Source organism: Loxodonta africana, chromosome 20 (assembly GCF_030014295.1).
Source record: "Loxodonta africana isolate mLoxAfr1 chromosome 20, mLoxAfr1.hap2, whole genome shotgun sequence".
Classification (NCBI taxonomy): domain Eukaryota; kingdom Metazoa; phylum Chordata; class Mammalia; order Proboscidea; family Elephantidae; genus Loxodonta; species Loxodonta africana.
Window position 1 is genome coordinate 79230045 of NC_087361.1, and position 17584 is coordinate 79247628.

General features: G+C 36.9%; 1 protein-coding gene across 5 annotated transcripts in view; it reads left to right on the top strand.

Annotated features, from left to right (window-relative positions):
• The window catches only part of ASPM (assembly factor for spindle microtubules), a 72141-nt gene that overhangs the window by 14238 nt on the left and 40319 nt on the right, over positions 1-17584 (top strand). For all 5 annotated transcript variants that reach the window (XM_064273455.1, XM_064273459.1, XM_064273458.1 and 2 more), the window contains exons 2-10: positions 378-521; positions 717-2205; positions 7820-7924; positions 8336-8482; positions 10096-10341; positions 10619-10686; positions 13031-13172; positions 13742-13872; positions 14586-14761. In XM_064273455.1, the coding sequence (XP_064129525.1) occupies positions 378-521; positions 717-2205; positions 7820-7924; positions 8336-8482; positions 10096-10341; positions 10619-10686; positions 13031-13172; positions 13742-13872; positions 14586-14761 (2648 nt within the window). The remainder of the gene's footprint in view (positions 1-377; positions 522-716; positions 2206-7819; positions 7925-8335; positions 8483-10095; positions 10342-10618; positions 10687-13030; positions 13173-13741; positions 13873-14585; positions 14762-17584) is intronic.

Consider the following 17584-nt stretch of genomic DNA (forward strand, 5'->3'; position numbering starts at 1 on the left):
AGAAGTAGCAACATATGATTAAATTAAAAACCCCAGTCCCAGTGCCGTCAAGTCGATTCCGACTCATAGCGACCATATAAACACACAACTACAATAAAATCTTTTGGAGATTATCTGTTCCTTTGCTTCCCTGAACAATTAAGATTTTATTATGATTTTATTTTGCTGTGAACCTTACTATTCATAGTGGCTTTTTTCCTCATAATGAAATGATGGCATAAGGTAAGAAAACTATATTTGACTTAAGTGCTCTTAGGGTATAAATTGTTGGTGACTAACAAATATTAATTCCCTACTGTTTTATGTAATGTGGTTTAGTTATTTTATACTACTATTGTCATAGTCATTTAAAAAAATAATTTTTTTTTGGATTATAGCCTAAAGAAAAAATTGTAATTTCTGTTAACTGGACACCATTGAAAGAAGGCCGAGTAAGAGAGATTGTGACATTTGTCGTAAATGATATTCTGAAACACCAAGCCATATTGCTAGGAAATGCAGAAGAGTGGAAAGAGAAAAAGGTAATAATTTGTAATCATTCTGTGATTTCCTCTAAGAAAATGTTTAATACTCTGTCAAAATTATTTTGATAAAGAAAAAAAAATTTTTTTTTTTTGATAACAAGCTTAAAATGAGCGACATACATTATATTAGTTATTTAAAGATAATATTCAATAGTTATCCACTTATTTGGTATATTTTGCTTATTTTTGCAGAGGAGTCTTTGGGATACCATAAATAAGAAGACTGTTTCAAACTCTTCTAGTCGTAAAAAAAGGATTTCAAATAGTCAAAATGTTAATAAAACATTTAATGTTTCCCAAAGAGTTGACACTATTAGGAGCCCACTACAAGCCTGTGAAAATCTGGCTGTGACTGAAGTCTGTTCCCCAACAGAAAACAATTCTTTAATCCTTGAAGAAAACAGAATATCTATATCACCTATTAGCCCCTCTTTCAGGGAGTGCTATGGTGAGACTTGCTTGTCATCTTCTGTACGCAGATCTACTACCTCCTCATCTCTTCATGCTTCTGAAAATGTACAATTGTTGAAAGTAGAAGGTTCCACCATCTTGAAAGATTTTAATGAGCAAGTCTTAACTGAAACATCCTTTCACTCCATAAATAATATTGATGACCAAATTGAAGAGAATAACAGACTTATTCTTACCCCAAACTGTTCTTCAACTTTGAATATTACACAAAGTAAAGGGAATTTTCTAAGTCCAGACTCCTCTGTACATAATAGCCATGTAGCTAATAATGAAGTAGAATTAGTCACAGGTCTTTCATCAGGTAAATTTATGAAAGATAATTCAAAGCCTACGCATTTGGAATCCAAAATTGTACATGAAATTTATCAAACTATTTTAAGTCCAGATTCCTTTGTAAATGATAATTATGGACTAAATCAGGATCTAGAATCAGAGACAATTAAACCTATTCTATCACCAAACCAGTTTGTAAAAGATAACATGGCATTTATGTGTACATCTCAGCAAACATATAATTTATCACCATCATCAAATGAAAATTCTCAAGGCCCACAGCCTCCTCAAGACTGGAGAAAAAATAAAGCTTTACCACGTGCCCATGGATGTCAGGAGTCAAAATCTCCCAAGGCTATTTTTGAACAACCCAAAGCTATAGAAATGAAGCCAAATGACTGCAGTTTTACAAAACAAAATCATCCTAAATTTTCTGCATTTCAGGATATTTCTAGTTACAGCCAGAATAAACAATCTAAGAGACGCCCAATACTTTCCACCACTGTTACTAAAAGGAAGTCCAGCTGTGCCAGAGAAAAACAAACCGAAACTAATAAATCAAAGGCAAAAAGATGTCTCAACACTGCAGTAGGTGAACTTGAAAAAGTAATCGTAGATAACCAAAAAGAGAAAGAATCTTTTCATTCATACCTTCCGATTATAGATCCAATTGTAAGTAAATTTAACAGTCATAAAAATGAAATAACTCCATGTTCCTCGAAGACAGCTTTAGCTGCTTGTAAAAGAAAGAGTGCTGGAAACATGGAAAATGCAAATGTGAGGGGTACAGTTGTGGAAGCTACAGAGGTACAAGAAATCAAAAGAATCCATTATTCTCCTGTGGAATCTAAATCAACTGTTAAAAAAACAAAGAAGTTCACCGCACCCATCTCAAAACATACAAGTAGCAGAGAGAAGTTAAATCTGAAGAAAGCAGGTGAGTTTTTTTTTTTTTTTTTTTTAATAAAACCTGTAATGAAAACACACCTATATAGGGTAATATTCAAAGTTGAAGAACAGTTTGGGGTAAGAATAAGTCTGTTATTCTCTTCAATTTGGTCATCAATATTATTTATGGAGTGAAAGGATGTTTCAGTTAAGACTTGCTCATTAAAATCTTTCAAGGTGGTGGAACCTTCTTTCAACAATTGTACATTTTCAGAAGCATGAAGAGATGAGGAGGTAGTAGATCTGCGTACAGAAGATGACAAGCAAGTCTCACCATAGCACTCTCTGAAAGAGGGTTTTGTAAATCTGTTGCTGGTAAACTTGTGTTAACTTGTACCAGTTTGCTAGTGGAAGGCGAATGTAGTGTTAGGGGTGAATTCTGAACTTTTTGTCATCCTGTCCTTATGTGCAATGTTAATATTCTTATTCATCATGAATTTTCTACAGTTAAATATTTTAATGAAAAAAATTTTTTTTTTATCTTGCTTACTGAGTTTCTTGATGCTCCCTCGTTAAGACCAAGGGAACCACCTCAGTTGCCTCCCCTTGGTCCAGGGGCTGAGTGGAAGGCTCAATAAAGTGCCTAGCCCCAGAATACCACCCAAAGAAAGGAAGAGGAGGCTTCTGTGCAATGTGTGCTCCTGATGACATTATTCTCTCTCAACCTCCTTAGATCTCTTAATTAGGAATGAAGATAGGGCCTCAGTGCTCCTCATTCCTTTGAGAAAAACCTCACTATTCCTTCCCAGTACTCACAGCTTAACTGCCAACTTTCTGCCTCAAAAACAAGACTAATCACACTGTGCCCCTTTAATTTACCTCATATAGCAATCAAATCCAGGCAGGAAAACAAACCTTACTCCTCATAATGTAGTTACTTTAACATCATTTAAAAGAATCCTAGGACTTCTAGGAGATAATACATAGCTATCTTTTTGTCTCCTTTCTCTTTGAGCATCCCCTAATTTGAATCATTTCTTACCTTCAGCCTTCTAAATCCTCCTGTGCCCTCTTAGTTGGCTGTCTTTCATTATCACATTGCCTTTTTAAACAGTCCTTCACTTTGTTACCCTGCTGAACTTTGTTATGTGATTCTCCATTGAGAACACTGTTTTCATTGAAACCCTCTCAAGCTGTGTTTTCTTGCCTATTGTTAGGACCCTGTGCCTCTTGGTGGGATAGTAGACCTCCTTGCTTCTCGTTTCCTCTTCCAGACTGTGGTTTCTCCTTTCTTCCTTAAAAATAAACAAAAAGCAACAACAAAAGAGCTTGAAGCTCAGTTTTCAGCCTCTCCTACTCATACTCCTTGTTACAGTGAAAGACTACTCTCAAGATTTTTGCATCTGGCTCATGATATTTTCACCAAAACTACTACCGTCATTACTCTTTATGATTTCAAAATTCTGGTGGCCAGTATTCTGGCTTTATAGTTCCAACCAGGCCATGTTCTCCTAAAAGCATCTCAATTTCCAGTCGTACTATGATTCCAGCAATTCCTCTAGAAACCCAACTCCAGCATATTTTCTACTCTTCCATAACCTATAGTCCATTAGCAACACTTCCTCTTCCCTGGTCCTCACGTCCCTCATGTTCTCTCTTCCTTACTCAGCTTGAATTCCATAAATCATCATAATCACTCCATTCACCCCTCTTTCCCTCTATTGTACTTGCCCAGAAAATTCCAAACCCAATTCAACTCTGCCTCCTCTGTATCTGAACCTTGCTGATTAGTCTTTAAATTCATGACCATTACCCTCAAGTAAGGCCTTCACTCTTTTTAGCTGTACTTTTCTGGTTTGTTGACTTTATCCCTGCTATAAACTAACTCATTCCTCTTCTCCTGAAGCTTCAAACAGCTTTTCTCCTCACTCATGGTTGATAATAGCTAACACTTACTGAATCCTTTATCAGATCCAGTTTTGAGTGCTTTATTATTACCTCATTTGTTGTTGTTGTTAGGTGCTGTCGAGTCGGTTCCGACTCATAGTGACCCTATGCACAACAGAACGAAACACTGCCCAGTCCTGAGCCATCCCTACAATCGTTGTTATGCTCAAGCTCATTGTTGTAGCCACTGTGTCAATTCACCTCGTTGAGGGTCTTCCTCTTCTCTGCTGACCCTGTATTCTGCCAAGCATGGTGTTCTTCTCCAGGGACTGATCCCTCCTGACAACATGTCCAAAGTATGTAAGACGTAGTCTTGCCATCCTTGCTTCTAAGGAGCATTCTGGTTGCACTTCTTCTGAGACAGATTTGTTCATTCTTTTGGCAGTCCATGGTATATTCAATATTCTTCTTCAACACCACCATTCAATTGAGATTACCTCACTTAATACAGCAATATTACAAACTAGCAAATGAGAAAACTGATGCATTGAGAACTTGCCCAAGGTCACATAGGTAGTAAGCGATAAAGCTAGATAAAGTTGGATCTGTAACCCAGACAGTTTGACCCCAGAGCCAGTGCTCTGACCTTCGTCTGACCTGATGAACTGCTTCCTTTTTCATCAGGGAAGTATGAAGAGAATTTTCACACACTGCCACAACCCTCTACCACCCTACCTGTATATTCACCAAGTACTTTTCTTTCCTGCTATGATACCATAAAATGTCTATGTCCCTAAATGAAGCCAGTCTATCTGCTTGTGCACCAGGTTGCATGCCCTTCTGCCCAAGGATGTTGCTTTAGTCATTGTCTTCTCTTTCTCATGTCTTCTATTTTTTACTCCTTATTGGGCCATTTCTGCTTAACATAAATATGCTGTTATTCTATGTTAAAAACAAACACTTCTGTTGATAAGCATTTATAGCTTCAGCCTCTGCTCCATTCTTCTGCTTCCTTTTAAGCAAAACTTGAAAGTATCTATGTAGTCACTTTGTGATAATTCACTGAGTTACACATTTATATGTATACTTTTCTGCATATAGATTATCCTTTAAAATGTTTTTTAAAAAATCATTTTGAAAGTTGTTTATATTAGCTGTTTCTATTTCTTCTCTTATTTGTTGAGCCCACTTCAGTTTCTAAGTACTCTAGTGGAATTTCGTTGTTATCTCTACATGAAAGACTCCCAACTTTATATCTTCAGGATGGACCTCTAATCTCTAGACTCTTATGTCTACCTGCCTGGGCAACATTTGCACGTGGCTGTCTAATGACCATCTGTGTTTACTTTGTCCAAAACTAAGCCCCAGATATCCCCACCCCCACTACACACGTACCTGGTCCTGCTGCTCTGACTTCCCATCTCAGTACATGATACCTCTGTTTCTCGTTACTCAGGCCAAACACCTTGGAATTGTCCTTACTTGTATTTCTGTCCCACTTTTTCTGTATAAATTCAAACACATGTTCTGTCTGGCTCGAAACCCAGTCCGTCAACAAATCCTATCTTCCTTCAAAAGATACTCAGAATCTGATCCTGAGCCAGTCTGTGTTATTTAGGGCCTGCTAACAGATCTTGCGTTCACCTTTTGATTGCCTTGTCTGTGGTCTGCTTTCTAGATAGCAAGTAACCTGTTGCCATTGAGTTGATTCCGACTCATAGTGACCCTATAGAACAGAGTAGAACTGCCCTGTAGGGTTTCCAAGGAGCAGCTGGTAGATTCGAACTGCTAACCTTTTCGTTAGCGACCTGAGCTCTTAACCACTGCACCACCAGGTTTCCATATAGCAGGTAGGGTGATACTTTTATAACATTAGTGGAATCCTATCATTCTTTAGGGTTCCAAATCCTCTAATAGTTTCCTATTTCACTAAAAGCCAGAGCTCTTAACAGTGGTTTGTGGAGCACACGATCTCTATCACAATCACTCAGTTCTACCATTGTATCGTGAAAGGAGCCACAGGAGATACATAAACAAATGAGTGTGACTGTTTTGAATAGAATTTTATTTATGGACACTGAAATTTGAATTTCATATGATTTTTGATGTCATGAAATATTCTGGTTTTTGTTTTTTTCAACTATTTATAAATGTAAAAAAGTAATCTTAGCTTGTGCACCATACAAAAATCGGCAAAACTCTGGGATCTGCTTAAGACCCATATTTTGCCAACTCCTGCTCTGAAAAATACTTTGGACAGTTATTAGCCCTTTGCTTATATTTAGTAGCAGCATAAGCTGGTATGAAATCTGCTTTTGAGAAACCGAACTGCTGTTCTGATGGGTTATTTGCCACTGTATCTTATCGCGTTTTCCTGTATAGGTACCACTTACCGTCTATCTCAGTCACCTGGGCTAGATACCTGGGAATCATCCTGGAGATGTCATCCTCCATCATTTACCTAGTCAGTTGGTTATTAAGGCTTGTTGATTGAGTCTACTGTTAAAATAACTCTCCTCTTTATTTTGCCTCCACTGCTTTTGTTATAATTTAAGCCCTCATCATATCTAACTTGGAGCCCTGGTGGTGCAGTGGTTAAGAGCTACGGCTGCTAACCAAAAGGTTGGCAGTTCAAATCTTCTGGCTGCTCCTTGGAAATCCTGTGGGGCAGTTCTACTCTCTTCTGCTATGAGTCAGAATCGACTTGACGGCAATGGGCTTGGTTTCGGGTTATATCTAACTTGGGCCACTGTATGCAGTAGCTTCCTTGTGGTTTTCTGCCTTTAGTTTTAATTCTTTTCATGGCATTGTCCATACTAATTTCTAATATAACTGAATGTGTTACTTCTGGGATTAAAATCCTTCACTGGCATAAGAGATGCTTCAAACTCAACAACACTGCAGACTCTGGTACTACTCAGGTTTGAATCCCAGCTCTACAGCTTAAGAGGTTGTTTGACCTTGAGCAAGTGGCTTAATTGCTATAAACCCCAGTATCCTAATCATATAAAATGTGGGTAATAACAGTACACTTTTCATAGGTTTGACGGCACTGGGTTTTTTTTTTTTTTTTTCCATAGGTTTGTTGTGCTGATTGCATGAGGCAATCTGTATAAAAAGCCTTCAGTAGTGCCTGGCACAAAATGTTCAAATATTAATTGCCATCGTTATTTTTAACATTATTCAACTCTTTGTTACCTCTTTCAGTCTCTTGTATTGCTTTTCTCACATGTGTTCCGTCTCCAGCCATAGTGGCGTTTATCTCCGCAGGCCATAGTTTTTCATGCCTAACTTCCATGTTTCTTCAAGAGTCAGCCGAAGTGTATACCCCTCTAGAAAGACTGCCCTTTCTTTTTAGTAGGAGTTGGTGCTCCATTCTCTGTGTTCTTATAGCTCCTTATACAACATCTCTCTTTCGTAGTACATTGTAAGTCTTTTTAGACTGCATCCACATTAGACTGAGACCATGCTAAAGACTGAGGCCATATCTTTCAGTTCTGCGTCATCAGCACCTAGCATGAAATACATGCACACAGTAAATTGATTGACTGTGGACAGTAGCTTCTACAGACACCAAATAAATTGTAGTTTCTGCACTCTAGTTTCCAGATGTCAATTTCATGGTATAGTGCCTGGCACATAGTAGGTACTCAGGATTTGCTAAATGAACATGACTGTGGAGGACTCAAACTTTAACTTTTAAACAACCCATCGGTTACTTCTTTGGGAAATTTATTGTTTTATTGCTATTAATTCTGCTTCGTAATGTATTTTAGAGTCATTAGTACACAGAACTTCTAGTTCCAGAACAAGCAAGAGGACTAAATCTGTTGTTCCTGTGGCACAGTCCAGTTTGACCTTCATAAAACCATTAAAAACAGGCAAGTGTGTGTTTATTTAAACTCTGAAACACTGATATGAAATGAAGCAATAATTGTATTTTGAACGGAAATGAATTGGTACTTTTTTTTTCATTTAAATAAAAGCCTTAAAGAATTTTAAAAATGTATATTCTAATTACGCTTGGGATAGTCCGTCAGTCTTTCATGAAATCAACTCATGATGGCTTAGGATTTTAAATAACTGAGAAGTGCTGCCTTCCTGTATTTGCTTTTGCTTTTATTGTGTTTCATACCCCACATTCTTTTAATGCTTTCCAGCAAGTGGTAGAAAGGCATATATTTTTGTGTTTTAAAGATAGATGGTTTTGCTGGTAAAAATGGCCTTTTGCTATATATTTCATAATAATTCAAAGGAAATTTTCTTATGCAATAACCTAATTGTATTCTTAGATATTCCTAGGCATCCAATGCCATTTGCTGCGAAAAATATGTTTTATGATGAACGCTGGAAGGAAAAGCAGGAACAGGGCTTCACTTGGTGGCTAAATTTTATATTAACTCCTGATGACTTCACTGTAAAAACAAGTATTACTGAAGGTAAGTATATGTATCTTAAATAATACCCTTGTTTAAACAGAATTTTAACATGAATTTGTTACACATTTTATTATGGTTAATGGTAAGTTTGACTAATTCATTGGCATGAATGCTGAAGATTGTGTAGGTAAGAATTTTCAGTGAATTTTGTACTAAAGCATTGAAATTTACTTTTTCTTTTTGCTTAAATTTTCTCATCAGCCAATGCAATTTCCATCCTTACAGTTGAACAGGCTTTATTTTACCACAGACTCAATCAGAGTTAACACTGAGACATGGCTGTGAAGAAATTCAGTTCAGTCTTAGCTACGTTAACAAAGTATAATGTCCTGATGAATAAACTTAACATCCCTGCATGGCCTGACCACTTTTGGGGTAGTCTCCACTTTCAAGTACAATAGTTTAAGGAATTAAAGGCAAACTACTGCATTGTAAGGGACCTGAACAGCAGTTGCTGTGAGGGGAGGTGTTTAAAACATTCCAGTGTTTATTCTGGAAAAGAAAAGACTTGGGTGTGGAACAAGGGTGAAAGATGGTGCCCTTTAAACATTTGGAGGGTTTTCTCCTGAAAGAAAAGAAAATTTACTTTTGTGTAGGTCTCACATAGAAGTTATAGGGATCAATTTAAACTCCAGATAAAGAGTAAACCCTTGTAAACATTCAAATTGTCCAACCAACACATAGAATATCTTTTTTAAATGGTGAGAGTCCCATTGTTGCAGTGCTCGAGCAAAGACTGGTTTGTATTCATCAGAGAACTCATGTATAGAATTTCTACATTAAAAGGGCATCTGATTAGATGACCTCTAAGATCACCTTTCTTTTTTTTTAAAATGAAACAAAGCCCAATTTTTAGTTCTCTTCTTAAGAGAAAAAGTGTTTTATAAAAATGCAAATTACCTCTCAAAATGTAATTGATTTTTTAAAATCATATTCTTCAGAGGCTTATATTTTTATTAATTATAAAGAGGGCAGGAGCACAAAACCTACTTTGAAAGTTATTTCATTAACGTGGATTAGGACTGCCAAAAGAACAAACAAATCTGTCTTGGAAGAAGTACAACCAAGAATGCTCCTTAGAAGCAAGGGTGATGAGACTACGTCTTACATACTTCGCACATGTTGTAAGGAGGGATGAGTCCCTGGAGAAGGACATCATGCTTGGCAAAGCACAGCACCAGTGGAAAAGAAGAAGACCCTCAATGAGATGGATTGACACAGTGGCTGCAACAGTGGGCTCGAGCATAACAAAAATTGTAACAATGGCGCAGGACTGGGCAGTGTTTCGTTCTGTCGTGCATAGGGTCGCTATGAGTCAGAATCAACTCAATGGCACCTAACAACAACAGATATTAATGTGGGCTAGGCAGTGAGAAGTGATCAGACTTGGGATACATTTTGCATATAGAGCCAACAGAATGCAAGGATAGATTGATTTATCAACTGGGTGAATGGTGACACCTTTATTTTGAGATTAGAAAGGCAGAGAGGAGCAAGCTTGGAAGAAGTAGGGAATAGATGCTGGTTTTGGCCATCTCAAGTTACATTTTATTGCTGGATTTAAGGATATGTATTATTTAACTAAAAACATTCTTCCTTTTGTTTTTATCCAGTAAATGCTGCTAGTATTCTTTTGGGAATGGAGAGTCAACATAAAATAAGTGTTCCTAGAGCACCTACAAAAGATGAAATGTCTCTCAGAGCTTACACTGCTCGATGCAGATTGAATAGAGTACGTCGTACAGCCTGCCGTTTATTCACTTCTGAAAAATTGGTTAAAGCCATTAAAAAGCTTGAAATTGAAATTGAAGCCAGACGGTTAATTGTTCGAAAAGATAGACATCTCTGGAAGGATGTGGGTAAGAAGATTACAGAAACCTTGCAATTAGTTCTTTAAATACATGCTAAGGTTTTATGTTTTCAAAATGAATATATATACGCTTTAGCTTTGCTGCCTACAATCGCACATGCTTAAATTTGATATGTGTTTTTAAGAATGGATGTATATTTTACCTAGATCAATTTATTTCATATAAGCAGGTATCTGTTTTCTACTGATTTCCCTCCATGAAGTTTTATTTACTATGTCCATTTGATTAGTGGTCTGAGCTTACCTGCTTTTTACATGTGTTTCAGGAGAACGGCAGAAGGTCCTAAATTGGCTTTTGTCATATAATCCTTTGTGGCTACGAATTGGCTTAGAGGTAAACGTATTTTAGTTTTTAAAACAAATACACATTTTTTGTACTTTTAACTGACTAGACTCCTTAATAGCATATGGTTTTAATTGTAAAATCGATGAAGTCATTTGATTAGCTTGATTGATCTTTCAGTATAAAACATAAGCTCCATTAATACTTGCTCATTAGATAAGTAAGTCATGGGGTTATATACTATGCTATATTGTTACATAGTAACCTGCCAGTGTAGTCTCTTAAAGATAATGTAGTTTGGATCTGGATATAATAACAATAGGAGCCCTGGTGGTGCAGTGCTTAAGTGATATGGCTGCTAACCAAACGGTCGGCACTTCAAATCCACCAGCCTCCTTGGAAACCCTATGGGGCAGTTCTACTCTGTCCTCTAGGGTCACTATGGGTCGGAATTGACTCCACGGTAATAGGTTTAATAGGTACTATGGGGTAGGCACTTTTCTAGGAAATTTAGATTCTTAATAAGCAATAATATGGGCCCTACTGGTGCCAGTGGTTAAGTGTTTGGCTGCTAACCAAGAGGTTGGGAGTTCAAATCCACCAGCCAGTCCTTGGAAACGCTATGGGGCAGTTCTACTCTGTCCTGTAGGGTCTCTATGAGTCAGAATCGACTCAATGGCAATGGGTTTATGATAACAATTCTAGGATGCTCATTTTTGAGCACTAACAAATAGGGACTAGGCCATTTTAAATACACTTGCTGATTTAAACCTCTAAAAACCCAGTGGTATGTATTATTATTTCTGCTTCACTGATAACGTGGAAGCTTAGATGTTAAGTGACTTGCCAAATACCAATAACTGCTCAGTATTTGAACCAGTCTGATGCCAAAGCCCAACCTTGTAACTATTTTGATGATGTACTGTCATAAAAATGTCATCGGGATTTGAGTCATTCACATGGTGCATGGCCCAATAATACCTAGAATATCATTTAAAACTAATTGAATTAAATTGTGCTTTTACTAAAAAAAAAAAAAACCTCTGTATTTCCATTTCTTTTCACTTTTATAATTTTTTTTTCTAGGCTTCTTACCTTCCTCATGTGGGATATCCCATTAATTATTTTAACTTATTCCAGGTTTTAGAATAGAAGGATCTTTGGGGCTGAAAAGAATCTTTACAATCATCTGGCGTTTAGGTATCAAGAAATTGAGGCCCAGAGGGAACAAATAAAAAACTTACGTGGTTATACAGCTTAATAGTTTCATTGCTAGTATTTCCTAGAAGAATTCTGGCGTTTTTTTCTCTTTCATTAGCCAGAAGATTACATGCCAACTGGCACTGCTTCACGTACCTAGTAATTATCTGCAATTTAAGGGGATCCTCCCCTACCTCCCAGTTTGGGACGTAACCCTTCTTGTGGCCCAGATAAAAATCACGAGAGTTGTGTAGAGAGTTGTAATGCCTTTTGAAACTTCTGCTTAGGTGTAGTGTGCATCACCTCTGCCCAATTCCATTAGCCAAAGTACATTATCTGGCCAAACGTACATCAGGCAGGAATGTATTATCCTCCCTAAAGAGGCACAGCAAGTCTATGGCAGTTGGTAGGGAAGGGGGGAGGACTGAGTAATTACGAAAAATAAAATGTTCTCTCTCACCTCCAGACTAGTGTTCCCACACGTTAGGATTCAGTAAGTGGGCGTGACCTTTGAGGACTTTAAGAAAGCTTCAAGGGCCAAAAATTAAGGTGAAATTTCTCTTTTGGCAGATATTACTATTTGCCCAAGCTTTCATCTCTATATTCTCTCACTATAAGATTACAGCATATAATTTAATATGCTTTTAGTTCTTCCTTATTGTATTAAAAATTATTGAAAATAAGCATATTGATATTAAACTAATTTCATATTGAAATTGTTGCTTCTAAACAGAGCTGAGCTTTCCAGATTATTAGATCATTTGCAGATGGATTTCCACTTCGAAACTATTAGAAAACTTGCATATTTAGGTTTCTGTTATACCTTAATGATATACTTTGTGGAACAGTTATAATTAAATTTGAAGGCTATGCCTACATTTGATAGTTCTTTATCGTAAAGTTTAAAAATTTGAAAGTAAATATTGCTTGTTGGATGATTTTTAGGCATTTGCCTTAATCCTGAGGTTTTGAGGTTTTTCATTGTGAAATATATTGTATACACTGAAGAATTCGTAATGTGTGTATGCACAGTTTAAAGAGTTTATTAAGCAATATCCACATCACCCCCATACTATTTAGGAAACAGAACATTGACAGTTTCTTAGAAGGTACCATCTCTTTGCCTTTCTCCAGTTACGTCCCTCTGCTTCTTAGAGATAACATAGTCCTGACTTTTGCTCTAATTTCTTCTCAGACAGTTTTTGGGGAACTGATATCTTTGGAAGACAGCAGTGATGTCACAGGGCTGGCTATATTTATTCTGAATCGCTTGCTTTGGAATCCTGATATAGCAGCTGAGTATAGACACCCCACTGTTCCTCATCTTTACAGTGACGGTAAATATTTTGCCTCTGCTGCATCTTTGCTGCACTTTTCATAAATGGCTTCTTCTCGTTCTTCTCCAAAAAAAACTATATAAATAGTTCTCTCCACCATCCACCCTTCCTTCACTCACATGATCCTCCATCATTTCTTCCATCACTATTTGTAGTTACTTTCACTAGTGTATTGTCTCTCCCCACTCCCTACCCCCTGCTAGGCTGTAATCCCCACGAGGGTGGGTATCATATTTGTTTTACTTTGCTACTAAATACCCAGCACCTATATGGTGCTTGAATATAGTAGGTACTCCTTAGATATTTGTTGAATGGAACCAACTAAGTCTCTTGATGTTTCTTTGCATCTGTTTTCTTCATGAAATGGAAATGTTAATAGTACCTGCCCCCTAGGGTTAGTATGAGGATAAGTGGATTCATGTGTGTCAAGCACTAAGCACAGACACACAGCTCTATTTATGCCTGTGATTATATTTTTTGTTATTAACACACAACTATTATTGTTATTTTAAGGTGAAACTTGTCCTTCACAGATTAAGTTGCTATGCTTTTTTTGTACTTTATTTAAGGTCATGAAGAAGCTTTGTCTAAGTTTACATTGAAAAAGCTATTATTGCTGGTCTGTTTCCTTGATTATGCTAAAATCTCCAGACTTATTGATCATGATCCCTGTCTCTTCTGTAAAGATGCTGAATTCAAGGTATAGTTCTCATGTTTTATATTTCATATTTAAGACATTTACTCTCTTTTATTGCATAGTTTGTCTTTCGAAAAAAAATAAAATCCCTGAAGAACAGTACTCTGAAGTAGAATTGGAGCCCTCATGGCACAGTGGTTAAGAGCTCAGGCTGTTAACCAAAAGGCCGGCAGTTTGAATCTATCAGCCCGCCCTTGGAAACCCTATGGGGCAGCTCTACTCTGTCCTATACGGGCGCTATGAGTTGGAATTGACTCACCCGTAATGGGCTTGGTGTTTTTTTTTTTTTTTTACGTAGTGATTCTTAATCAGTTGCACTGTGTCTGACTTTTGTGAGTTGACATTTTAACAGCATGTATTGCCCTTACCTTTAATTTTGACTTGAGAATGAGCTAAACTGTACTGCTGAGGAACTAATTCTTGGGGGAATTTCTTTCCTAATTTTAATGTCACATATTATCAAACTAATACTAATTTTTTGTATTATCAAACTAATACTAATTTTTAAAATGTTTTATGAAGTTTGAGCAATATTTTTAAAAAATGTTAAATTGAAAATACATGAAATTTGCATTATTGCCATGTGATATGAAACCTATAATCTTTTATAGTACTATTTTTTTATTTCTATATGTACAGAGTAATTTGAAGGCTTTGTTTTATTATAAACGAAATTGTAATATTGAAATATAATGGCTGCACTTTGTTTTCCATAGGCTAGTAAAGAAATTCTTCTGGCTTTTTCCCGAGACTTTCTAAGTGGTGAAGGTGACCTTTCTCGTCACCTTAGCTTTTTGGGACTACCTGTTAGCCACGTTCAGACACGATTTGATGAATTTGATTTTGCTGTTACAAATCTTGCCGTCGACTTGCAATGTGGGGTGCGTCTTGTGTAAGTATACGAAATAGAACTATTTTGTTTAATGAATATACTAAAACTTTCAAGAAAACACCTTTTTCTGTACTTTTACAGACAGTATGTTCTTTCTCATACAGGAATAAATTTAGGGTTAAAAATTTGAGGTGGCTATCGCCAACACTTCCAGGAAAATGTTGTGTCAGTTTTAGGCCCAGAAACCTTGTCTTCTATCCTTGCTGATATGTGACTAGGGTCCATGAGTAAGTCCATGAGTTCTGATGTCCCAGAGCAAGAGTTGGGGAAAGCACGGAGCTAATTAAAATATCAAACATTGACATATACTATGTCTACAGTAGTTTCATGAATGCCATATCATTTCAGACTGATTTTAGTAGTACTAACCCCTCCTTGCCTTACACATGAGGAAAATTTAGAGGAAAAGACTTGTCCAGGTTTTATACTCAGGATGTCTAACTTCAAATCACATTTAGTATTTCCTTGGTAACCAGTAGGAGTCTTCAGAATTGGCTTTGGATGAATGCAATGAGTAACCAATCCCTCCATTGGAGGGAATGACCTTTGGCCTCGTGCTGAGGCTGGCCTCTTTACAGTATCTGGATTGGTAACTTCATTGTGGGTTCTCTGTATTTCAGAAATGTTAAACCTCAAAACATCAAGTTAAGCTTTGAAATATGGGGTACAAAGAGATAATAGCCTTCATGAAATATATCCTGAGCTCTTTTCCTAATTAGGTACATTCTTGTCAGATTTTAAATTACACATGTTATAGCCAGGATATTGTAGGCATGCTAAATTTCAAATTGGCTAAAAACTTAACGGGAATAAGATCACTTGGAATATACTTACTACTTCCTTTGTTTGAAGTAGAGGTATCTTTAGGTGTAAACTGAGAACCTTAAATCCATGTCTTTTGGGGACCAGTGAAGGAACTATGACTGCTTTAGCCTGCAGACTAGCGGAGAAAACTGGGATAATAAATGTCTTCAGTGGTTAAGCGTTTGACTGCAAACCAGAAGGTCTGCAGTTCAAGTCTACCAGCTGCTCCTTGGAAACCCTCTGGGATAGTTCTACTCTGTCCTAGAGAGTCACTATCAGTTGGAATCTGCTCAATGGCAATGGACTTTTTTTTTTTTTTTTTTTTGGTATTACAAAGCGAAAAACCAAGCGAAGAACCATGCGTGAACAATGGATGAAAGTTTCAGGAAGATGAGTATTGGTTCGGTTTAAAAACTTGCCAGTATTCAGACCTATGCTTAGGAATACACCAGTTCTGGGTGTTGGAAGGTTCAAGCAGAGGTCAGAGGGCTTCTTGGCTAGGATGGAGGAAATTTTTGACAATAAGGAAGAGATCCCTAGACCTTATCAGTCCCCAGTTTTTCAACAACAAAATACATGTCCCTTGCTTTCTTCCAGATTAAATTTCCTTGAACGTTCATTCTTTTCTTCCCAGATTATATATTCTCACAAGAATTTAATAGTCTTTTCAACTTTTACTGTAGCCTTCTCTCACTTCAACAATTTTTCATATAGACTAGAATATTTGCCAAAAATGTTTTGCATTTTATTTTTATACTTGGTTACTTTGTTCATTTCATAAATCCAAGCCACCAAATCTATTTTCTGGCCAAAAGGAATTGATGTTTTTAGACCTTTTCTACTACTCAGAAGGGGCAGTGATTGGTTTTTATGTTCAGTACTGCTTTTCCACAAAGAAACACATTTTTATGCCTTTACATGAGTTACTGAGTATTTAGCAAGGTTGGATGTTGATGCTATGTAGTTGATTTGGAACTTTTGCTGGTTAAGAGACTCGATCTTGCGTACCATATTTCTATTCTGTGCAATGTCAGCAAAATGAGTGTTCTACTGGTCTTTGAAGTCATTTGACAATACTTGGAAACGGTTAATTGCTAATGTCATGGGTGATGGGTCCAGTTTACTGTTGCAGAAATCCTTCATATATCAACTGGGTGATTGGCCTAGATTGATCTTAAGTAGCTTTGTAACCTTTGGAAACTGGTTCTATAAAAAGTTTGCAAACTTTTAGCTATATTAAATAATCAGTTGGGGCTTGTTTTTTCCTGTGGAAATAGCAATTATTGTCTAGTAGAGAAAGCACTAAAACAGTCAAACCCACTGCCGTCAGGTTGATTCTGGCTTATAGTGCCTTACAGGATAGAGTAAGTAGAACTGCCCTATGGGGTTTCCAAGGCTGTAAATCTTTACAGAAGCAGACTGCCACATCTTTCTCCCACCAAGCAGCTGGTGGGTTCAAACGGCCAACCTTTTGGTTAGCAGCCGAGTGCTTTAGTCACTGCACCACCAGGGCTCCTAGGAGAAAGCACTAGTGAGTTAGATATTAGGGATTTCAATTTGAACCATGGTACTTACATCTTTTATTAGATACTCAAATATTTCTACAGTTACCTGGTGTAATAGAAGAGAATGGCTTTGGAAATTGTTAAAACTGGGTTTTAAATTTTAGTTCTGTCATTACTAGCTAAGTGATTATGGGCAATCTACGTAACTTCTCTGGGCCTTAGTTTCATCATCAGTGAGAAATGGGATAATAATACATGGCTTGTGAGATTTGCTGTAAGAACTAAAATAATAGAAAGTACTTGCTTGATGTGTAGAATATAATAACCCTCAACAAATACCATATAGTACCCCCTCAGTAAATAAATAACATTTTTCTTTCCCCTTTCTTCCTTCCTTCTTTTTTCTTTCTCTGTAGATCCTTGTTATTTTGTTCACATGTATGTTTGTGTATAAATATCTCATTTTCTCTTTATTATCGTATGTTCAAAGACCTCCTCCCAACCCCAGACTTAA